The following is a 25,167-nucleotide window of genomic DNA, read 5'->3' as shown; positions in this document are numbered from 1 at the left end:
TAATGTGTTTAATGGAGCTGTTCACTCAGCTCTGATAAAGAATCTACAAATCCTGGTGCAAAGGGCTTTCCTGGCACTGATACCAGAATGATTACAAAGCAAAGATATATGTTGCTAACGATCTCAAATAGAGATTAAAATAGATAAAGAGCTAATCTGAAGACTCTCTTTTGTTCCAAGAAGTGTCCAGCTAGGATCCTTTTCTTCTAGCAGAGGGAGTTTTTCACAGGAAGCATTTTGCTGCTGTTTCCATGCCTTGGAAGGATAGTCAGGGATGTTGCTTATTCATAGTTAGGTCCTCAGTTTAGTCATTTATGAATAAAAAAAAAAAAAAAAAAAGGGAAGCTAATCTGGCTAAAAAGGGAACTACATTTTTCTCCTGTGCTTATTTGCTTATTGCTCTCAGGAGCAGGCAGAATAACCTTGGGGGATTTTGTCTCCTCATAGGAAAGTAATATTTCAGGTTTCAGCAATAATTTTCTATCTTTTCATGCTTTAATCATTAATATCAGATGACATTAATGCACTAAACTGAAAATATTCAAACCTACAATTTTGATTATCTAAACCCTCTGCTAATCATTTCTGAGAGAATAGTATGCTTGCTAGAGTACAGAGTTTATTATTTTCCAATTTTCATAAATAATGCAGTGTCAAGCTCTCATTAACAATTTTTCATAGTTTTATCTGCACTTTTTCTGTCAGGATAAAGAATTACTTGAATACAAGTCAGCATTTAGAAGTTTTTCTCAGTGTGCTGGAAATAGAAGATTGCTGTGTATTACTATGACAGTGAAATATATTTGAGTTTAGTGTGATGCTCCCAATGATAGTTTATGCTCCACAAATTCAAATGTGCATTGGAACTCAGAATGTGTATATTTTTGTAGGAATAGAAAACCCTCAAATAACTTTCAGCTTGAAATATTGGCACAGTGGTGCTCACAGATGAATTAGTAACAGTGGGTGCATATGGAGTGAAATAGAAATTAGAAATTATGGAATTGCATGCAAGACCTTAATACTGGGCTTTCAGTTTATCAGTTACCTTTGGAGCTCCAAATATCTGCAGGTTACTTTTGCCAACAGTACTTGCTACACTCTCACAGCAAACACACGTAACAAGCTTAATTTTCTGTGCTCATTTGTAATTGTGTTTTTGTGTCAACAAAAATGCTCATACTCTTTTAGTCAGGAGGTTATCCACAGGAAGAAGAAAGGATCAAAGATGGTGGCTGCAAGGGAAACTGAGAAGGAAAGTATTTTTGTGATTTTTAAGCTGACCAAAAGACCAGGTTGATGCTGAAAGACATGACAATGCCATGCAGCAGGTGAGTGGTAAGGAAGTGCCCTGGGAGGTGTTTGGGCCTGCTCCTTTCCTTCTGATGGCAAAACAGCAAGCTCCTTGACATAACCAGCTTCCCCACCTGCACAGAAGCAGCAGCTTCCTAAACCTGCTGGATCCCAGGTTCCCTGGGAATGGCTGCGTGGCCCAGCACTTGCAGCTCAGAATGAGGTGTCCCTGAGCACCAGCAACATGCAGGGTTGAGCTAGATATGAAAAATGAATGCTTTTGAGGTAGTGATACTTTAAAACTTTCTGTTGGGTTGCTTAAAAAACCACAAACCCCTGAAAAATTTCAAAGCCACGCCTCAGATGGAGATGACAAACCTTCTTTCTCCTATGGCCTGAACACAGGCACTATGTATGTGAGTTAAAGCCTTTTTGCAGCTCCTTTCTCATTTGTGTTACTCCAGAATAAAACATTGGCTCATATCCAGAAAAAGGGAAAGGCCCAATAAAAATCCTCAATTGCTTTATTTACTTAATGACATTTTATTGCCTATTTCGAAACCAAAAGCTTTTTGATTTGTGTTCACTTTGTTTTGACCTAAGGCCTAATACCTGGGATAACTGCACTCAGAATTAAAAATCAGCAACTATTTCTAATGCAACCTGTTTTCCTGTGCAAGTCTTTTGATAGTGAAGGGCACCTCCTGTGCTGACAGCTTTGTGGCAGATGGATCCCACCACTTGCATGCATCTGTGGAAACAGAATCTGCATAGGTTCCTACAAGCACACCTTGCTGCTTGTGCTGCTGGAGGGAACAGCAGTAGAGGGAAAAGCTGCCAGCCCCAGCCAAGCTGACTTCCATGGTCTCTGTTGTGAGTGGCAGAGCTGCCACTGATCTCTGCAGTCTTCCCCTGGCTGGTTGCTCTCCAAAAATGGCAGACAGACCCTCAGGTCAGAGGTGCCCCCTCTCAGTGTCACACAGCACAGGAATTTTCAGCCAGAAACACAATGGGAATGGAAAAGCTGCAGATCACAAAATAAGCCAAATAAGAAAATTTGCCAACAAAAAGCATTCAAAGTGCAAATGCATCCACATGTCTAATTTGCCTCAAGCCCTCTCTCTCCCCACAGGGGCGGCAGGCAGGCAGCAGCACTGCCATCCCTGCCAGAAAGGCAGGCTGTAAAACCCTCTGAAACTTCAATCTCCTGCCTCATCTGCTCCGACTCTGCCCTACAGATTACAAAGGATGGTTTCTCACAAGGCACAAAAACTCTCGTGTAACCCCGCTATACTTTCCCATGAGAGCTGGTGGAGGAGGCAGCGGGCTCAGCGAGAGCAGGGTAAGGGCTTTGTGTCATCCTCCAGCTGCTACAGACGGCCTCCGGCCAGTCCTCAGCTCCCCACCCTCTGTCCCCAGGGAGGAGGGCACGGGTTTTGCTGGAGTGCGGATTTGGAGCCTTAAGGTGGCAGCACCAGACAGCCCTCACGGCCGCAGCCCTGAGCCGGCCAGGAGCTCGGCAAGGACAGAACCAGCGAGGGCTGCGAGGCGACTGAGGAGGGCTCAAGTGAGCAGGGAGGCAGAGGAGGGTACGAAAAGCTCGGGGCTGTAAGAAGGAAAGGGGTTTCGGCGCTGCTTCCCTCAAGCAGGCTAGGCTTGGCTGGAGTCAGGATGAAGACTTCTGGTCTTAACCTGAACGTCAGGTTTGCAGGAAAGTAGGAAAAAAGCAAGCAGGGAACTAGCAGGGAATTGTAGTGGGAAGAAATAAAACTTTGAAGACTCTAGTCTTTGAGCTCTGGCAGCTCTTTCCCAAAGGCTTCAGAAGGCAGGCAGGCAGTGATCTACACTCCCCTGTCCTCCTGGCTGTGGAGGGAGGGATTGAGCCACAGCTTCCTGCAGGAACGGGATCTCGAATAAACACCCACTGCTGCCCCAATTCCCTAAGCTACTCTGGACAGTTGCACCAAAGCCCTGCAGGTGTGCTGGATTTTGGGATTAAAACCACTGCTAAATATTTTCAGGGACTCAAGCAGCCTGACTGTCCTAATCTGTCATACCACCATGAACTGCTGATTTTATAGGCAGGGTGGAGTCAGATTCTTCTCCAAACCCTTCTCCAAAGAAGGGTTTTCTATGTTAAAGGGTAAATTTCAGGACTTGTTGCTCTGTAGTCTAATAAATGGCACAGAATGGATTTGGTAAGGTACCTACCTGGACTGTTCTTCCAAAACTCACACACAGAGCTTCCCACAGAAAAGGTCATCAGCAACAGCCACCCCCACCAGTGAGGCCCTCAAGTGCTTTTCCAGTCATCTCAGGGCTCCTCTCATGGCATAGCATTCCCTAGAAGAAACCTCAGGAAAAAGTCCTCCCAGATTTCTACTTACTTGTTATTTCTCCATGACCCTTTCACATGACTGGGCCATTTGTAAAAGGTTTTCTCACCTCTCCTTATTTTCAAGAGGAACTTTGGATCATAGAACTGCTGTGCTCAGCTCAGGGGAGAATCCACCCAATGTGGGTGGTGGGCAGTGGTTGAGGCCAAAGGGCCGTGCTCCAAAGCAGAATTTTTCCCAGTTACTGGCAGTCTTACAGTCACTGCTGTTGATTAGCAGTTTTCCCAATAATACTTTGTACATCTTCTGGTCCGTTAATCTTCTAGACAGCAACAAGTCTGTGCAGCTAAAAAGATGTACCTTCTTTCCCTCTTCTGAAGCAGCAGACCACAAACTCGATGTTTGCTAAATCCATCTTTCACATCTGTCATAAGGAATGTTTACACTTCTACTGTAACTATATCTTTTCCAAGTCTTTTGTGTTCCTGTGGGAACATGATGCTGCTGGTTTTAAAAGAAATGAGTGGTGCAGCTGGAGTTAGTCATGAGGCCTGCAAACCTTGATGTCCTCTTTAAGGCTGCAAATGCCCACTTCCATCTCACAGCTCTGGAAACTGTTTCTTCTCCTGGTACACTTTCCTGTCATGTAAAGACAAGAATGATTCCCACTTGGAGAAGAGTCAAACACAACCCTGGAAATCTGCTTAGATGCTACAAAATTGGGCCATTCTGTATGGCCTCTGCTTTTGGTTGCTGAAAAAGTCTCCATCAGCAGTATTTATTTTACTGGCTTATTTTCTTGCAGAGTGCAGCTCTTTGGCTTCATTCCCAAATGGGCAGTTGTATTTTTGCCATCTATCACCTGTACAAGCAGTGATTCCTCCACAGAAGTTTCAGCCACAGCAGGACACCAGGTGAACAGAGAGACTGCAACATCCACTTTATACAGTGACTTCCTCACCTTGGTTTCCAAAGCAGCAAAATATTACAAAACCCAGGAGTGTTACATTAAATCAGTCTTTCTTCAGCTTAAAACATGGTGCTTTCTTGCCTCTTTGAAATCCATTGCCACCTGCCAATTCTGAATTTCATAGTACAACACTAAGAAGTAATTTGTTCGCTCTTCTGTATTTCTTCTGACTACAAATGTGAACTGTGAGATCTGTTTTACGTACAAGTTACTTCAAATCCAAAGTGATGAAAAAGTGCACAAGAAGAAGTAGGCATTGTTATGCCCATAATCCAGGTTGTTGTAATTCCAACAGTCTTCAAAGTAACATCCTCAAAATAATCTACAATTTGTACTAATCTAATAATTCCATCTCTCTTTTGAGAGGAAACTCAGTTCCAGTGGGCAAGAACTTGGGTGAAAGTCCAATTAAGTTTTTATCATACAAATGCTGTGAAGTGTGCAGACTTTCATTTTTTAATAAAACCACGAGAAGTGGTGACATTGCTTTGATGAACTGGCCTCAGCTCAGAGGACTCTCACTATACAATGCAAATTTATCCTTACACCACCATTTTTATTTTTAGTGTAAATATCTCCCAGCTCTTTCCCCAACAATTTCTCTGCCATTCTTTGCTGCCCCCCATTAAAAGACGTGGCACTGAAAAGAAACAATTTCAAATAAACTCAGAAAACTATTGCCATGCTGTATCTCAAAGCCAGGGAGCACCAACCTCCAAATCTATCTACTGTGATCTCCAAGTTTGGGAGAGGTAGCTACAACCCAAAAGCCCCTAATGCAATACAGGTGGTATTTGCAGGTAACCTGGCCATACTCATGTTCAGTAACACAAGCAGTTTTTATCATGCAGAGGAGAACACGTCAGCATGACTCCTGAAGCCCAGCTAGAGTGGAACAGTTTTTTCACAGGGGGTTTGCTATGAGCTAGAAGACTATTCTTCTTTTTCAAATTATTTGGATGGGAGTTAAGTCTCTCTGGGGCTGCTAAGAAGTATCAGCATTTCTAAAGCTGGCCAGGTAAGGTCAAAACCTTGAAACTGCAGCATTAAAACTGAGTTAAGCAATAAATTGCAATAAATCTCTAAGGATGAAGGGGGAAGAGAAGCAATCTAAGCTCCCAGTATTACCCTGTGGAAGAAGCCAGCAAACAAGCGATGCTTTCTTTCCAGTTCAGGCTAAACACATTTAACAGGAAAACACAATAAACAGGAAGTGGGATCCACTTAAGAAATTAAATCCTACAAAAATATTCTGTAAGCAGCACTCTCTTCACTTTCCAGCTGGATGACAGAGTAAACCTTTTGGATTCCACTAGAAGTACAGGAGGAGCAAACAATCAATCACACGTAGGGAAAATGACAGCAACTATTTAACTGACCTTTGCACTCCAAGGAAAAACCTCATAATCTCCTTCAGAGCTTTACATAATAATTCCTGGCTGAATAGCACAGCTCAGGTAGGGAGCTCATGGTGCACAATATCCATATGGAGCCAATTTTTCAGTGATGTGCATTAGCCAAGCTTTCACTGGCCTGTAGCAATGCCAAGATAAAGTACCAGTGTTACCAGTCTCCCACAATTTTCTAATAATCACTTTTGTCCTCTACCTTTATTGACTAAATTCTCTGACTCATAATATGCTGCCAGAGTTCCATCTTAAAAAAACTGAAACAAATGAAAAACTAAACCCTGACCTAAACTTGTTTGTTGAATTTCACAGCCAGACAAGAATCTCGTCTTGTTTCATAAGAGGGATTTCTAACCCAAAGCCAAGATTGCAACTACTCTTCCAGCATCTCATAGCAAAGTCAGCAAAACTGTATCTTTGTGTTTTCTAGATCTGTAACTGAACCTGGGTTACGTGTACTCTGTTCTATTGCATGTAACTTTTAATAATTAAAAAAAATTCCAGAGCAATGGTGAATTATTCATCCTCAACCATCTAAATATTCTGTTCCACTTCCAAAAATATGATATTTACACTTAATTTTCTACATTTTGAGATAGAGGACTGCTTCTTTCAGTCATTCTGGCAAGTCAGGGACTAGATCAGACAAACCAATGCTGTACCGCTCTACCAAATATTTCTATCATGTCCAGGACACCCACTGCACTCAGGACAGCACAGGTAATTCCTTATGTAATAACTCACTTAACAGACATGATAATTTATAAAGTTTATATCCAAGTCATCCCCCAAATGTTCCCTTTGTAACTGTGCCAGTTAAAGGTATTATCTTTCCTAATACACATTTTTATGTACATTACTGCACATTAGTCAAAATTCCAGAGCTGCCATTCAATTACCCATATCTCAACAAACTTTTGGGTTTTTTTACATGCACGTCCCACCAAAAATGTATTTCTTTAGCTTGCCATTAGCTGGACTCCATGAACTAGATGTGCAACATGCTTTATCAGATCCTGCACCCTAAACCTCTGAATGATTTTATTTCAATACTATTGAACATCATGAGTTTATCTTGTTCTAAGCAATTCAGAAAGTTCAAAAATGTCACAACCCCAAGTAAAATTCCCTTGCATACCTCTGTGGTACAGATCAGTGAGGTTGGTCACAGCCCTTGGCAGGAGCAGCTGAGATGGCTTTCTCCTGTGCTGCATGATCCACAGTGGTCTGTGCCTCAGGTTTCCAAGCGTGGATTTCACATGCAATACATATAAACAACAAATGTATCAATGGGCAGCTTCTGGTATTGAGATCTGCTCTGTATACATCCCACGGCTTCCCCCAGCTCCTGAAGGACTCCCTTTATCCTTGTCATATGAACAAACACCCTTTGCATGTTGAATCCATTCGCTATTCTTGATGTGAAAACATCCTTTTTTTCAACCCCACACAGCAGTGCTGACTCAATCTGGTTAGCTTGGAAACGCTGCTAAACCATCACACTCAATTCCAGCACATTGGTATAAGTCTCTTTCAAGATATCCCGATGGGAGTCAGCACGGAGAAACGCTTTGAAAATGAGCTGCCTTATCCAAGCTCTCGTTAGTTCATTCCTCATCTGAACAGGTAATTCCTAAACAGATGCCATTCTCGTCTATGCGCAATCTCTTTTAAGGTTTTAAGGTTCTGCTGCAGGTCATTTCTGCTCCACAAATTCTAAATTAGCCAAGACTTTCCAGTTTGGGTATCCATGATGACAAGCTGTTAACTGCTCTTGCACGATGAAGCAGGTAAACATTCTGCACAACAGTTTTCAAAATCCACTCAGCACTTTGTTTTTTCTCAGCCAAAAGAAATTTTTATTTCCAACAGGATTTTATGACTCTTCTGGATAATTTCCAAGTTCTCCCAGGAAGCCATTACACATTGTTTTAATTCCTCCTGGCTCGGTTTCAGAATCATGACAGCTGTTTCTGTAAAGGTTTCTGTAAAGACTTGACCACCAAGCACAATCCTGCTCTACTGGAGAGCACCCCTCACCTCTGACCACAGCACTGGGGGGATTAAGCCACAGCTGAGTTGAAGGATTTTAAGCACTTCCCACTGCGAAATACTTCCCATAGAAATGACTGGTACCATTTCTTCATTTGCTCTACACAACTGCCACTACCTTCCAGCCACGGTGCACGACGAAATATTGAATCTCCATACTTGCCACAAGCTCCCACAAGGAAAACTTCCAAGGCTCCCTCCCAGCTACCCAAAAACCTTCTGCCTCTGCTGACACCACCCTGAAGAGCCAAAGTGAAAGTGTCAAATTCAACAGTTCCAGCACACACTGTTCTGCTGTCACAATGCTACATACAGAGTTGACTCTTCACCAACATAAAATCAATGCAATAACAGGAACACTTTTTTTTTTTTTGAGTATGTAGAATAGAACAGACACTATGAAAAAAAAAACAATTTTTATTCAGTTGAAAAGAAGTCATTTACTCAATCACATTAACTATGCTAAAAATGACTTTTTTCTGACTACACCAGCAGTTAAATATTTTCAGCACCAATTCATGACACATTAGTGACATTTATCACAACAGGTCTATTTCTTAATGTAAAGGACATACTAACTTCAGTAGCTGCTACTGGGAAAGGAGTAAGCAGAAGGCTGCCTTTTCTTTCCAAATATTTATGAGTGAGAGTAGCAACTTATAGAAATAAATAACTGCCAAATTATCTCCCAAATCTTTAAATTGATCTTTTAAAAATAGAGTTAAAATAGATATCTTAATATGAGCTATCATAGATTTTATTTTTATGTGCTGAATACTCCAAAATGTGAGTAGCTGAGCAAGCATCCAGTACATAACTTTTAAAACAATTCTTCCCTCCCCACAATATCAACCCCATTTTTTCATCCATGTCATGCTGGTTAGATCCCTATCTCTAGTGACTTCCCAGTAAACAACACGCTGTTTGATATCGCTAGGATATGCTACCATCCTATGAGTGAAAGAAGTCAGTGACCTGGTGAAATATCACCAACTCACACGAACAGAAAATTCATCCAGTCATTGGTTTGTTAACTCTGAACATCAAACAAATCCTAAGCTTTAGTTTTTCAAAGCCTTTGTGGTCTTCCTCTTGCTGGGCCAGTTCAGAAGGTCATCACTGAAGGCAGAACCGATGAAGGCAAAGAAACCAAAAAAGCAGCAGATAGTACTGTCTCTGTCCTTTTAAACAAATCAAGTTCGCACAAAACAAAAGGAGACAAGGTTAAAATGAAGTTTATTCGTTTTTTTGGTTTTTTTTAAGCTTTTTTTATATAAAACTGTTTGTGAAACAGCTATTTTTATTCCCATGGCAGAGTGACCCCTGAAAGATGCACTAACCCCTTTCTTAAGGCCTTAACAAGAAAAAAATATGATTTTTTTTGTTGTTGTTCCTAAAACCCAAATGTTTTAAAATTACATAATTTACAAAAAAAAAAAAAAAAAAAAACAAAAAAAGAATAAAAAAGAAAAAAAAGGGAAAAAAAAGGAAAACAATGACCCCGAATAACCATATAGTGTAGGTTGTTACACTGACATTCCCTCTTCCTTCCTTAGGAAAAGCAAAAATACAAAAATAAAAGAGGGCCAAGTGGATTTACCCCAGTAAGTTTGAAGATACATTGACTCCACCAACATTCAGACTTCCTCTTGTTCCCCCATCTGGCAGTCTGGCAGGTAAACCATGTCTTCCTCTCACCTGCCTTCCAAACTGAAGGCAGTTTCTTGGAATGATCTGGGGGTCACGTTGTTGCACACAGGGCAGATACTCCCTTCCCCTGTGTGGTACAGGTGTTCCCACACCAATGAGGTGTATGGGACCTAGCAAGCAGCAGAAACCTCTTACTTCATGAGTCTCATGACCCAACAATCTGCAGATGTTGTTCAAGCTTACATTGTTAATAGTGTTTCTCAAAAATGGAAACCTCCCTACCCCTCAGACACAACTACTGATACCAAATTACCTGCAATCATCCAAGCCTTCCTCCCACATCCTACAAACAATTTATCAGTATTTGATTTGCCTTTCAAAATTGAATTTCATCAGATGTTGTGAGAAAGAAAGCAAGAGGAAGAGAGACAAGTCCTGTTTGGAGTACTCCCAGTTTTGCTATTCTTTCCCACAAAATGTTAGGCTCCACATTCCTGGCTTTAATTTTGGATTTAATATTTACTTTAGCTATAGGTTTCTTTTTTAATTTATATGGGGTTTTAAAAATCTTAATCAAAAGCATCAAAAGGGATATAGCGCACCTTTCACTTAAAACAAAGTCTTTCAAGACTAAAAAATAGATCTTTATATATATATATATTTATCCCTCCCTCTTTAATTCCCCCCACCTGTTTCCTTTTTCCCCCTCCCCTCCCCACTGTCACTATGGAGATTGTGTCCATGGAAACAGCTGGTTCAGACTCCTTGGTCAGATTCTGTGATGTCATCAGTCTTGAGTGTGATGTAAGAATTTATGAAGGAAGTGCTGGCATTGGCAGGCACATCGAGAGGGGGCATGGCTGCACAGTGGGAGAGATTCCATTCAGTCACGAATGTCCACCGCTTTTTATCTCAACAGCCTAACCTGAAAAACAAAGTCAAAATAATATTGGAATGGTTCCTTCCCTCCATTTGCAAACAGGTCTCTCAGGCTTTGGAAAAACCCACTCAGCAGCCTACCACAGCAGCAACACCAACAGCTCTTTAGCTTTGTGGACTGAAAACAGATATACACAACGGCGAATAGTTCATGAAAGCTAATCCACGTGATAAAAGCCCTTAGTTTAACAACCAGCAAAAAAAAAAATTAAACAAGCCCTGTTCTGAAGGAGGTCTGGGACGACAGGATGATCCGTGCCACAATGGCATGGCACTCTTACAGAACCTCTACCTTCAGCAGCCAGGCAGGAGCTCCCTTATCTCATGCCTGCTCCTCACATTGACTAAGAGATTGGTAAAGAGAGGGGCCAAGCATGTCCCTACATGGCAACAGCTCCTGGGATGCCATGAGGGACTGCACCCAAATGTTCCCCTATGGGCCATGATGCTACCTACCATCCAATGGGGGTTTCCAGTGAATATGCAGCAGATAGTGAAACTAGTATCAAAATTACAGGAGTCCAGGAACCATACCAGGAAGTTGCCAGATTTCACCAGCTAAAGGTAAAGCTGCATGTGGTTTAACTAATTGAAGGGCAGGTGACATTTCTTTTTGCTTTTTTGATCTAATTTGCACATTACAGAGACAGTTCATAGAAGGACTAAGCTTGTGATGTCTTTCAAGACACATGTGGAAACGTCCAAGTGTGGCACATGTTCTCCCTGTCCAGAAATTTTCTGAGGTGAGAAAATGAACTTCAGGAGTTTACTAGGTTGGCGGAGGCTCAGCTCAAAAGAGAAACCATAAAGTTAAAATTTCATTTCTCTGAGTTACAGTTCTCATTCTTACTCTGCATAGAGAGACAGTGAGGCTTAAAATAATGTATTCCTTCCTTTCTTATCCTGTAACACAAGTGAGCCCAACAGTTATTTATTTATTTAGTAAGGTTACTTAGATATGACTTAGATAAATCCCTTCCTACCAGCTAGTGAGCCTGGGAAAAGAACTTGCACCAGAAGTGATGCATATGGAAAGCAGTTTACAGAGTTAGACGTGTGCCTGGGAGCAAAGTAACACCCATGTTTGTTCATAGCTGGCAATTAAACTCCAGGAACCCTAACTAAGTGTGATGCAGAAGTCAATACTGCTCTGATCATCAGCACACCAATTAGATTACATCCCAGCAAGCCCAGCTCTTGGCTGCAGATATCCCGCATCCAGGGGTGCCAGGCTGAGAGTGAGTAAAGAGTCAGGCAAGCACATACAAACACCAGACAGGCAAGGTTATGGAGCAGAAGTTGAAGAGGAAAGGGGGAAGTTCCCAGAGATTTCAGGCAGCTGCCCTTTGTGGTTTCATTACTGCGCAACTGCGAGCCTTCACTGAAGGAGTGTCAAGGCCGTGTTGCTGTCTCTGGCTCCTGTACAACTGCAGCTTGCCCATGCCTGGAATTGGTCCAGAGCATTAGGCACTGGCTCAGGGAAGAAACAGGCTCAACACACAGAGTCCTGCTTCATTCCTGGACAAGATCCAGAGCACCAGACTTGCTCTCACAGTCACTTTCCAGATCTGGACTTTATCCAAATGTTCTAGAGGCAACTGGCTCAGGGAGAGAGAAGCAATGAAGACAGAATACACTGACTTGCCTGGATATAATCCAACATGCAGGATTTTTCTTAACTTGCTAGGCCTGGGAGTGAATCAGGACTAAAACAGCCCTCACACAATTGAGTATCCATTGTATCTTACGCTAAGGCCAGCAGAAGGGCAGTTCCAGTATTACCTGGACTGTTACAGAATTCCCCTGAAGTTCTTTAATTATCACAGTAATACAACAATTTTTTTTTTGTCATAAGGATATTTTAGATTTGCATGGATTTTATTTTGGAATGCAAGATCAGGTTGGAATTGGAGAACCTAATTTTTAAGGCACTCTAAACATTGAAAAGGGTGGCTGAAGAGGACCTTCTGGTATGAATTACTTGAGGCAAAAATGGATTTAAAAGAAATGATGCCTTAAGAGAGATATCTAGAACATACAGTGAATACAGTACAGAGATTACACAGCCTAAAAGGTCTTAAGTCAAGACATTCCTATGATATATAAAAAAAGAGCTAGCACTGGAAAATAATGCAGGAACAAAGCTTTGTAAAGGTCTCTGGGACACAGTAATGCTTGCTAGTACCTTAAAGGAATGGCCCAAAAATCACCAGACTTCCCTAGTGTTAAATAGCCAGAAGAGGCACTTTGGCTGTGGGACTCTGGTCCTGCTTTAACATTATAAATTACATTGCCTGTTACATTTTAAAGAAAAGAGAAAAGCTTAAAGGAATCCCAGTGACCTTTACCATGGAAGGAGAAAGCTACTCAAACACTGAATACTGTTAAATATTGTTTACATGGTAACTGTTAAAACAACACTCCAAAGCCAAGAACAAATGCTATTAAACATGGAAAGTCACAGAACACAGCTGAGCTAAAGCAAGTCAGCAATCAGTCTACAAAAAGTGTTTATATGGGACACTACCTGTCTTCTGCTACTGCACCAAAACCCCACAATCTTCCAATTAATCTCTCATCCTTCACACAGAACACCATTAGAAGTACTTCACAATTACTTTACTTGAAAAACAGGAAAGATTTTAAGTTAGGGAAGTGCCTGGGAAGCAAGGGAATGGCAATGAAGGAAGGGGTTTACCATGAGCAGTTCCAAGAACTGACATGAACAAGAAACTCCCCCTGCATGATTGCAAGAAAAAGACAGAAACAAATAGCTTGAGTAAGAAATGCAAGTAGCGAGTAGTGAATGAAATGAAGGCAAGAGACCTTCTTGAGCTGCAGTTTCATGGACAGGGTGCCAACAAATATTAATTTGAATGCCGAAGACTTATTTCATTTTAATCTACCCTGTTTCCTTTGAACTGCAATGCACTTGCAATTGAGTAAGAAATCAGAAATCCCAACCACATCCCATTCCCTGCGTGCTAATTCCCACCTCAGTGCTACTCCCTCCTTGTGCCAGTGCACTTTCCCAGCTACACAGTGAACCAGATTAGGAAAATGACCCAGCTCTGATGCTAACACAGCAAAAAGCTGTTTCAGACATCTTGAATTCCCAACCAAGTTCTCACCTGGCTGTATTAATGCTGGGCCTAGACAAAGGAGGAGGCAGGAAGGAAGTGCAGTGAGGAACTTAGGCACATTACAAAGTTACGGAAGTGTGACCACTTCTGGGTACAGTTCTACCTTCTATGCCCCATGTCTGTTTTCAAAATAAAGAAAAAAGCTGGGCTAAAAGAAACACAGTGGGGTCCTGCTAAGACTGATTTACTTATCCCTGGATCTATCTACATTTCCAGAAAACAGGAATCCTGGGTTACAATATTAATCAATATTATTTTTTCCTTACATACAGAATTTAAGATACTTAAATACTTATATAGAAGCTTACTAACTACTCTGAGACCCACAGAAAAAAACCCTTCAGATCCTTATGGACATGATACAAAAGGAGATTTCTGCCACTCGTTTAGCTGAGAGAGCAATCAGGTAGCTGTAACAGCTAACAAGCTTTGCCTTTCATTGTTTAACAGAAGGAACTGCTGCAGAAATACAAATAAAATTAACAGAATGGCAGTAGAGAAAAAATCATTACAAATTTTCTGAATATATACAAAAGCACCTTGATTTCTCACAGAAATGGGGAAGGCACTGGATGTAAGACAGCAGATGGAACAGGAAGCTCTCCCCCACTCACCTGTGCTTGCTTTTATATCCATTCCCAGGAGTACACTTCCCCCCTCACCCCCGCTCCGACTGCTCTGTGCTGAGGCTGCCTTTCACCATCTTGTTCTGCAAGGAGGGAAGAGAGCAAGGAAGGAGGGGCTGACAAACCAGCAAGCCAAACAGAGGAGGAAAAAGAAAATGAGGGAGAAACAGAAGACAGGGGTAGGGAAAGGAAACATACAGAAAGTGAGAGAGAGAGAGAGAGAAAGAGGGAGAAAGAGAAGTCAGTATTGGAGTTAGAAATAGACTTTTCAGACAGAGTTTTCCCCAAGACAAATGCAGGTAATTCCATAAAAGTAGAGTCTGAGATATGAAAGCCTGGTTAATTTTAAGAAACACAGAATTCAACACAAACAGGTAGAAGAAGCTGAGAAGCATCACTTGAAAATTGCCCAAACAGTTGGCTTAAGACAATCTAAGATGGCTGAGCCACAAAAGGTGAGGTATCCCATCCCCTTTATAGCCTCTCCAAGGCTCAGCATCCTCAGCAGGTCTATTGCAACCTCACTTGCTGTGATGCAGATAGAGCTGGTTGGATCTGTGAGAGGAACCCCTCAAAAGATGACAGTTTTCAGACAGCATTTTCCCTGTGATAAAAGCTGCTATTTTGCATAACTAGCACATTCAGGACATAGATGGTTGAAGCATCAATCCTGACAGAAGGAAATGGAAAAGCTCACTGGGGAGCACATGGAAAGGCAGGATCAGTCCCCTCTGGACTCAGCTTGCTTATGCCCTAAGTGTCAAGCACAGTTAATGAGGCAAGAAGCACCTTTGCTCTCCAGGAGCTGGCTTACGTGATGAAGTGCATTTACTGGTGTGAGGCACGGACTGTCAAAGGGTAAGAGGCCCTGTACTGGGGGACTTAATGCTGGAGATTTATAAAGTTAGCTCCTCCAGCCATTAGCTACAGAACAGCAAAGTGAGCTATGAGACAGTTACTAATAGTGCTAAGCTGGTGTTACCTAAAAGCATCACTTTCAACAGACTGATTCAAAGTCTTTCTTCCTTTCAGTTGCTCATACTCATATCATGTAAAAAAATTAATGCAATTTGTTCTCCAATCATTCTAAAGCAATGGCTTTCAGCCTTCCTGTTCCTGCATTGTCACTGTCTGGAATTCCCCTTTCCAGCCACTACAATGGAAGGAAGAGTGAGCTTATATTCTGCCCTGCAGAAGGATTTGGAACAAACCAGTAATGATTAGTGAAACACACAGTGAGGGCAGAGACAGAAAGCAAAGAAAACTCTACTTGGCTTTAAAGAAATTATTTCTGTCTTTACTAAGCAAAAGTCAACAAACTTCAGTGTCAAATAAAGGCTGCTGGTGTTGAATTTTTGTTTTTGACACAATAAAGAAAGTGATCTGCAGTGGGATAGTTCTGAATAGAATTCAAAATTTTATTGTCTCATGAAGAACCATTGTGAACTTAATTGGTAGTTGTCCCACTCCCATCCTGCAGGATTACTTCAGAAATCTATGTATCTTCTCAGAATTTTCTCTGAAAAGCTGGATTCTTTACCTGAATCTAAACCAGTTCTTTCCCTTCATGGTTTGAGCACCATCACTACAAAGTGCTCACATACAGCAGCAGTGTCCCAAGCCATCTATGTAACACTAGATTTCCCTGGAATACTTCAGGCAACTTCAGGCAGCAAAAAGAAAACAGCCTTTAAATACACAACCCTGTGTAATGGTTTAACCCCAGCTGGCAACTAAGTACCAAGAAGTAAATAATTATCCCATCCAAACCCAGGACACGCTCCAATTATCTTTAGTCAAGTATCCGAAGTTGAGCAGAGGGTGGCACTTAGGGAGTTTGGTTACACAGAAAGGAGAGCTCATCCTTCCCATTTTTGTTTGGCAAGATCTCCAGGTTCTTGTAGCATTAATGCATTAATTTAAGCTTGCTGTACATTGTCAAAAATATTCCAAAGTTGTGCACAATAATTTATTTTCTTTTATATAATGAAAAGTAGGCCAATTCTGGATAAGAGCCTGAATGTGCACTGAATCTTCCAGTGCATTTTAAATACATCATTTTGTGGTAGGAACATCCAGAAAGGAACATGAGGCTAATTCCTATATGTTTACAAAAGACAGATTAAGAATAAGCTGTGAAAACAAAAGACCACCAGATGTCAGTCTAATTCTAGGCAGGAATCTGCAGACAAGAACTAGATGGAGACTAATCCCTGCTAGAAAGCAACAAAATTCTTGCCTATTATCATTTCCTTTTCAGCACAAGGCATCCAAACACTTGCCCAATCCCTGCTGTATTCAACTGGCAACAAGAACAGTTGTTTTTTTTATGGAAACTCTCTGACCATTTAAAACTGTGAACTGGTGTCCACAACCTCCCAGGGATGTATCCTCCCTTAAGGGCTGGGAGGGGTATTCCCAGCACTGTATCTCACTACTTATGGCTACAAGAGAGTATGTATTGTCTACCTCATCCCCTCTTGCCATGCAGACAGCCCTTTGTACCACTGTGTCTGCAGGCTCCGGGGACAATCATTAAGGATGCCCAGACCCTGGGCAGAAGCAGCATAGGGGTCTTCTGACGAGCCATAAGATGTACAGAACAACCCTGGAGATCCACTGAAGGCTGAGCGGTTGGACTCAGTCCAGTTACTACTGATAAACTAGAACAAGATGTTTTCAAAAACAAAAAGAAATTTTTCATAAAGTAATTTTTCTTCTTCCTTGCATCCTCAGTGAATACAAGGAGAAAACCCGACAGTTCAATGCAATATTCAAACAGGAATAGTGAGCAACACACTGATTCTATCACAGAATTCAGGAAATTAAGCTGAGCTTTCTGAAGAGACATCAAGAATCTAAAGAAACACTGAGCAGATGGAACAAAAATTTTGTCTTCTTAAACTTGGTAGTCTTCTTGAGTTGATGTTTGCCCCCAGAACATACCACAAGCATGTATCACAGAATAATTGAACTAAAAGCATCTCTGACTACAGACATTATCCAGGTAAAAAAATTAATAATCCAAATTTAGAAACCAGAAGAGGGCACCAAGAAACCCAGGTATAATCTAGGAGAGGATTCTTACCTTGTGCTTGGGGCACCTCACTGAGAAATTCTCTTCGTTTAGTAAACAATCTAAAGGAGAAAAAGACAGCAATGTATTACTTTTTTAATGAAAATCAACTTGAATAATACACCACATGTGTTAATCTTGTCTCACAGGTACACATTTTTCATTCAAAGATCTCTCATACTTTGTTATTAGCAGGTTCATTCCTTCCACCCCCGAAGTTTTAGCAAAGTAACTAAACACCCCAAGTGACAATGTTGCTCGAATTACCAAGCAACCTTGGTTTTCCCAATGATCTGTATGCACTAAGAATGACAACAGCAAGCCTAGAAATCCTGTATCCCAACTCCCTTCAGCTATTCCAGCCTTCTTTGCTTTAGCACACAGAAGATGGACACATTCACCCAATGTGAACAGACAATCCCTGCATTTCATAGTACAAATGCTGCCTCTCACCCTTACCCCGAGGCCCTGCCAGCATCAGGGAGAGAAGGGGGGTGCGTCTCTAGGTATGGGTGTACACAGTTGACTTGCAATCGCAATTCCTGATAGTAAGTTTACACTGTGACACCATGTCTGGTAGTCTGGTCACTCATGCTACTCTTGGATCTGCTTTCATGAATCTTACATATGAAACTTCTATGACCTAAAAATAGTTTCTTTAATTATTTAAACATATTACGTACAGTGAGGCACCTATAGGGAATTCCTTATTTAGGAACAAATTAAGCAATACTGCCATTTGCAGAGCACTTATTTAGCAGCACTGCCAGAGTATGGATTGCTTCTCCTCATACCCCCTTTCCCAGACTATGCCTCTAAGTGATGTAAGTCAGCAGCTCCCAGAACTTCAGCCACAGGAAAAAGCAGCACTCCCCTCCAGAGCACTCAGCTGCCTCCCCATGGCACCCTGAATTGCAGGGTCACTTCTCAACCTGCCCAGATGCCTGATATCACTCAGTTCCAATTGCCTCTTGCTTCAGAGGCTGACCCCAGGCTGTCACTGGCACCTCATGAGCAGGACCAAGCACCATCCCCACCACAGTATGACTGACCAACACTGCCCTGGAGAACTGAGCGAGGCACTTATGACCTCCTGCCTACTCCAACACACCCCAAGAGCTCACAAGTAGAGAAGTGCAATGGTAACTAAGATGTGCTAATTTAAAACGCTCTTAAGTATGTAGCATAACCAGTGCTACCTGCTGTTTCAATCTGCTGGAAGAGTTTAGAAGACAGCAGGAGACTGGAACTAAAGCTTGAGGGAAAAGCTTTCTAGATACCCAAGCTTTGGAAGAGCATCCCTCTGCTACGTAATGCTTAAATGTTTCAACATGAATGCCTCTGGCCTGAATCAAAGGGAAACAGCATGCAAGAGGCTAAGTAACTTGAGAGATTTTAGCAAAGGGGAGTAAAACCCTTAATCCTGCCACAGATAATTTCAAATGCAGCATTAGCAAATCACAGGAAATAAATAAAATGTCTTCTCATTATAAGGGCAGGAATCATACATTTAGACTACAGCATGAATTATCACTGCATAATACCGCAATCATCAAAAATATACAGAGCAATCATCAAAAACATACACAGTATGTTAGAACAGAATGGAGTTTTCTTTGTTGGAAAACCAATATGGGTAATGAATGCATTTCTTTAGCTAGTACATCAGAAAGGAAGATTGTACAAGGATCAGGAAGAAGTGCCAGAAACCTTCTACCTAATGCCTGATCTGTGTATGGAGCTCGATTTCTTACTAAGGTCAGCATTTTTATTGCAAATACTAATAGCAGATCCAATTAATAGCATTTTTTTTTTTCTGTTAAAGGACAACTATGAAAAATGTCATCAGCACACTGTAGAAAATCAGCTGAATACCAATAAGGCAGAAATTGTTCATCATTACAAAGCTGGCCTGGATTTTGGTTAGCAGTTCCAAGTATTTTATATAACAGATTACGATTTGTCATGAAGTCAGCAGACACGGAGCTATGATCAGCTCATTGTGGCAGAAAGGGAAAAGAACTGAGACTTGTCCTTGTTTCCACATATTTTTCTCCATAAAGTAGTCAGGGAAAACCTAAAACACTTCTAATAGAAGCAATTATTCTTCTGTAAGCTTCATACTTTTGTCTCACCCTCTATGTTCTGCCTGTTACTCATCTTTAATGATACCCGTGAAGACAGAGGATTTCTGCTCTCTGAAAATTCATTTTATTTTCCTGTTAATCTTTTCCTAATTTACAGTCAAAAATCTTCTGTAAGTGCAACTGCCTGTGATATATGTTGTAGGGACAAGTGTGCTGCAACCATCAGGATCTGACTCCAGGTGGGGAGGAACAAGCAGAGGGAGAGGATATAAAATTTCAGAAAACAAAGATCCTGTTTCCATGGAGACATCCCTAGGACTAAGTTATCTTGAGACATCAGAGGCTCTTCATAAATTTGGACAGATGAAAGCCAAACACAGACAATGTTAACCACAGTCATTTCCATACAAAAAATACTTAAGTGGCACTACTGATCTTGATTTTTATATAAATGGCTGAGAAATGTTCAGCTCTCTTACACCCTATATTGCCAAAGACTATTTTCTATGAAAGGAAATTAAAAAACAGCCTGAATTATGCTATATAAAAGCATCCATATGTACAAACTGGCAGCATACGATGCTATGTGCCTTGCACAGCACTCAATTAGCAACAGCGGGGCAAAGCCTGGCTCCTCACCGTGGGGCTGGACACCACCATCGGCACAGAAGCCAGAGCCCAGGTCCCACCCCAGGGCTGCCTTCAGGGCTGCAAGGAACTGAAGCCATTTGACATATTCCAGCCTCTAGCCCCAGCCCTTTCCCAAAAACCTACTGCCTTTCATGAGGCACAGGAACTGACAGGGACCAACTTCTAACCCACACAGGTGCAAAGGCAAAACGTTTCTGATCACACTGCAACTGCTTCAAAATACAACATGGGTACTTCATCTCAAATAAGGCATGGGCACTTCCAGGAATTCAGACAAACCAAGTGTGTATGACTCAACATACCCTAAGAAACACTCAAGCAAGTGTCTTCTGTTTGGCTTTATTTCTTTGAGATACAAAACCAGTCATACATATTCCAAAAGCCTGAAAGCCCTTGTAAATATTAACACACACTTTTGAGGATTCAGAACAGATCTGTGACAGAGCCTAAATAAAGCAAGGTGGCACCATCCTTCAGAGCAGGATGGTTGATTTCAAAATGGAACTACCACTGAGCTCAAGGAAGCTGAGAAGCACCTGCACAGTTCCACTACAGAAACATAGTAGAACTGCAAAACCAATAAAAAGAGTTTACAGGCTGAGCAAAAAGAAATAATGTTGATTTATTTCTCAAGGAAGCCTACATTTTCTGCTTGGTCATAAATGAAAACCAGATCTTATGCCATATAGCTTGCTTGCTTCTTTTATGCAGATTTATTGTAAGAGTGTCTATAGATTAAGACAGCTTGATTACACCCACAGATAAAACAACTGCAAACAAGGTCTTTACTGTCACACCATCAGGCTGAAATCTTAAATGCTGAGAATCTACTTCAAGCTGGGGCTTTTTTATTTGTTTTGGTTGAAAACTTCAGCTGAAGCAGCCCAACGATTTCCTTAAAACTCTTTCTTGGAAAAAAGTTATTCCACCCATGATAAACATCCCAGGACTTTTTCATAGAAAAGCTCTACAATATTCTGATTTTCAGTAGGACCTGGACTTTAGCTAAGGCATGCCCTTGCCAGCTACCACAAAACCAGCAAACAGAACTCGCTGAAAAGCAATATGGGGGTTTTCATGTGCACATCCTCAGAAGAGGCCTATTAGATTTTAGTAGCTAGATACTTTTAAAAATCCCACCAAATATACTTCTGTTTGGGGATGATCAGGCCTTTCCTGTAAATGAACCTCTGCCATCAGATTCTGGCACCAGACCCAAAAGCAGTGAAGCTGTCAGGGGACATTTCTAAGACTCAAGCAACCCAAAAGAAGAATGTGACCAATTCAAAACTGCAAAATGGGAAGCACTAGTCCAGCAGGCAGAAGTGAAAACAGTACTGAGAAATGCGATCAAGATACAGAAAGAATGGAGGCTAATAGGAGGGAGACCAATGCTACTAGAAGTCAGAAGCAGGGAATTAAGGAAGAGTGCCAGCAGGAGGCTAAGACAAAGAACTGATTGGAAAAAGGCATAGAAAGGTGAAACAGAGAATATAAAGGACAATACAGGAGAACAAACCAGCACTAGCAGGGTGAGGTGTAACAAGGAGCTGAGTTAGGAAAACCAGCTGGCAGTAACAAAGCCCAGAGAGAAAAAAGAACTAGAAACAAGAAAGGAGAGAAGGAGGTGAAGTAAGAGCAGAGAGGAAGAAGCCAGAGTGAGAGCTAGAAAACCGGAAAAAGGAAAAGACAGAAAGAATCAGGAGGAATTAGGTCTTAGAAAGAGACTGGAGTAAGAAATTTGTAAAGAGGGGCCTGATACCAACTAGATAAAAGACCTGTGGTTGGTATGAGAAGCCAAAGAGAACACATCAGACATAGAGACAAAAAGGAAGAAACAGACAGGAAAATGTATTTTTAAAAGTACCAATTAAGTATTTTGTTTTCACTAAACCATACTCTTCCTGATGTGAAACCAGAGACTCACCAGTTTTACCAACTCCACCACTATTTTTTAAATATTTGTGAAATTCACAGTCCAAGTATCCCATCTCCACGCAGCTCTTGCAATTTATTACTGCCATATTACTCAAAGGAGGGAAATTAGCTTGGAATTGTGCACTCCAACAGATGGCCACATGACAACATGATGTCTCATAACAAAATTAAAAGAAAAAGAAGTAAGCGTAGCCTTGGAACTTGAAACACAAAAAGCTACTCTAAATCTCACAGGCTGCAAAGTCAAGACAAAAGTGAAAAAAAGCCAAATTTAATCTAACCCAGGTCGACACATTATATAGCAGACATGTTACATTTAAAATGGACTAAATAGTATGATTATATACTGGTTTTTGTACATGATGCTGCCTCTTCCATGCATGACACAGAACTGCTCTTGGGAATCAGTCATGATTGTTCAGTACATTTCTCATTTTGGAGAATCCTACATTTGCTGAAGTGGAGTTAACAAGTGGAGTAGAGTTAATATAGCTAAAGAAAAAGGAGAGTATCTGAAATTTGATATCTGAATTTAGGACCCAGAAAATGCTACATACCGTATCTAGTAAAACATGAATTCAAATTAAGCCCTCAAATTATTGGGAACATTCACCATCATTTTTTTTTTTTTTTTGGTGGCATTGAAAAGGGCAAGTCACAAACCAGAAACAAATACATACTAAACGCAACATGAATGTGAATCTGATTGGTGATTCTGTGTCTCAAACACACTGTACCAAAGCAAGTTTATTACTGCTCATGAAACTCTCAGGCATGACAGAGATGAACATCATAGGAAATTTCCCAGTTCTACTTTCAGAACAGAGAAGGAATCATCTGCAGTATGACACAGGTCCAGCGAGGATAACATATGTTCATGAATGAGTACCCCTCCATCTTACAGGCTGAGGCTGGGCCTTATGAAAAGACGTATCAACCTTTAATTGGGTGATTACTATAAGATAGATTCATAAAAGAGCAAAATTGCACTTACATGGACACCTTATTTCTGGTATTTTTTGAGTATGTGATTTTTGCAACCTTAATAAGCTCTTTTTCATGTGAAGTCAAGGATTCCCCCTGCTAGCAGTCCTGTGGTACTAGAATATTCCACTGCAACATTAATTAAAAAGTAACATTCCTATTAGAATAAAATACACCTCTCCAATAGGATGGGACTTTACAGCAAGAGGTGCAATACAGTCGTATAGAAATGAGCATTCCTACTTCAAATACTCTAACATTTTGAAAACAGCATAAAATGGGTGGTGAACAAGTGGGTTGCTGTGGAATTGGAATAGCAAACAGGAAGCTTGCAATTATTTTCCAGTCTAGAGCTGTAATCTTGAATCCTTTTCTGCTTATTATCAGACAAAGTTTTGTATGACAGAAGCGAGTTACAGGGGACTGGAAAAGTGGGGTATTATTTACTTGAATTTTTTTTTACCCAAAACCAAAGTTTATCTCCATGAAAAACTGTCATTACTGCACAAAACCCACCAAACTCACAAGCCCAGGCTCATAGATGGAAATAGCATCATCCAAACAATTAGTTTGTCTAAGGATGAAAATTGGACCTACTTAAGAGACTGGCTGAACTGCTTCTTAGGAGGGAGAAGGATGGTTGTGCTACAAATGGTACTGATGACTCTACAAACATAAACACTTGAAATCTTTTCTAGGACCACCCATAGGTGTATAACCCTGAAAGAAGAAACCCCTTGCTGCTTACTTACATCCTTTTAACAAAGGGTTTCTATTTTTGGCAAGAAAAGAGTGATCAGTTCTCACAGTGCAGCCGAATTTCAGTCACTGCAGCTGCACTCCCCCAAACCAGGCTTTTTCTGCTCCTTCAGGTAGATTAGTTTTCATTACAAGCTCCAGCTTGTCCCAACACGTTACTGTACGCTGTTTATCACATGCTGTTTCTCACCATTTTTATTACTTTATCTTCAAAGCAGGAGAAAAACTGAGAGGGAGTAATTTGTAAAGTATCTCAGAATTATTTAGTGTTGTATACTTTGAGTAATCATGGAATACAGTTAGGATGTCATTTGTTCCTACCTGCATCGATGGCACATGGGTAATGGTATCGGAAGGAGCAGCCTTTGTTGTAGCAGCCTAAGGTGGCTCCCGGTTCCTGGCAATGGGAACATTTCTGAAAGGGAAATCAAAAAATAAGTAATGAAGATTGCAGCCATTTTTCTGAATACCTGTATTTTCCTGGGAATTTTATCAAGCACATTTCAGCACAATTTTTTTGACAAATCATGTTACACTCTATCTTTCTACACCATACAAATAAAGGCCTTTCAAACAAGTAACAACATAAGCTCTTTCAAACTAACACTTTTCAGTTACACTAAGCAGGCAAGAGATACAAATGTTCAGCCATCCAGAAAGAATTTGAAATACTTCTCAAATCTGTTTCACTGGCCCATGTTTTAGTACATGACAACGACATCACTATTAAAATAGGAGGAAAAAGAGTGTTCTTGAGCCTACAGCAGCTTTAAAAGGAGAACTAGCATGACAAGTAATGATTTAGAAGACACCACCATAAAAGTAATTCGGTTACATCATTCTCATCACTAACAGTTGAAGAAGATCATGGTAAAGTTCAATGTTTTTTTACAGGTGATCAAAAAGGGTGTATTTGGAGCAGGAGAATATGCCATCATGGGAAAACACCTCATCATCACAGAAATGGCACATGTTCAAAAAACCACACTTGCAGTGCAACAAGGATGCTCATACAATTATTGTCAAAATAGCTCACATTCATCTGATGACCATGTTCAGTTTTCATTAGTTAAATCCTATTTGCTCAAGTAGACCATAATATCAGATAATTGTGAAAGAAGAAAAAAGTCTCACCCATTTACTTCCCCCTGAATGACTTAAGAAATGACCTAAGGAAGTAATTCTAGAGCACTTCTCATTCAGACAGCCATTTTGTTTCTTGAATGTATACACTAAGTGATTTTTGTTAACTAA

The 25,167-nt window shown here is 40.9% G+C and overlaps 1 protein-coding gene and 2 long non-coding RNA genes across 12 annotated transcripts in view; all 3 read right to left on the bottom strand.

Moving 5' to 3' along the window:
• Positions 1 to 322: 322 nt before the first annotated feature.
• Positions 323 to 4,212, bottom strand: LOC140682207 (uncharacterized). Its single transcript, XR_012053525.1, has 2 exons — positions 3,505 to 4,212; positions 323 to 2,317 (listed from the first exon to the last, which is right to left on the bottom strand). It is a non-coding gene; the product is annotated as an uncharacterized lncRNA (long non-coding RNA).
• Positions 4,213 to 8,459: 4,247 nt separating this feature from the next.
• Positions 8,460 to 25,167, bottom strand: part of TCF20 (transcription factor 20) — a 132,387-nt gene continuing 115,679 nt past the window's right edge. For 8 of the 10 annotated variants that reach the window (XM_004175885.6, XM_072923349.1, XM_072923350.1 and 5 more), the window contains 4 exons: positions 24,235 to 24,328; positions 17,507 to 17,556; positions 14,407 to 14,534; positions 8,460 to 10,635 (listed from right to left, as the gene is read on the bottom strand). In XM_004175885.6, coding sequence (XP_004175933.4) covers positions 14,451 to 14,534; positions 17,507 to 17,556; positions 24,235 to 24,328 — 228 coding nt within the window. In that variant the 3' untranslated portion in view covers positions 8,460 to 10,635; positions 14,407 to 14,450. The remainder of the gene's footprint in view (positions 10,636 to 14,406; positions 14,535 to 17,506; positions 17,557 to 24,234; positions 24,329 to 25,167) is intronic. The other 2 variants (XM_030262891.4, XM_030262893.4) reach the window with 2 other exon arrangements.
• LOC121469188 (uncharacterized) lies at positions 11,256 to 14,398 on the bottom strand. The gene is made up of 2 exons (XR_005979126.2): positions 12,712 to 14,398; positions 11,256 to 12,677 (listed from the first exon to the last, which is right to left on the bottom strand). It is a non-coding gene; the product is annotated as an uncharacterized lncRNA (long non-coding RNA).

This window comes from Taeniopygia guttata, chromosome 1A (genome assembly GCF_048771995.1).
Source record: "Taeniopygia guttata chromosome 1A, bTaeGut7.mat, whole genome shotgun sequence".
Lineage (NCBI taxonomy): Eukaryota > Metazoa > Chordata > Aves > Passeriformes > Estrildidae > Taeniopygia > Taeniopygia guttata.
This window is presented reverse-complemented; position numbering and strand designations above follow the sequence as displayed.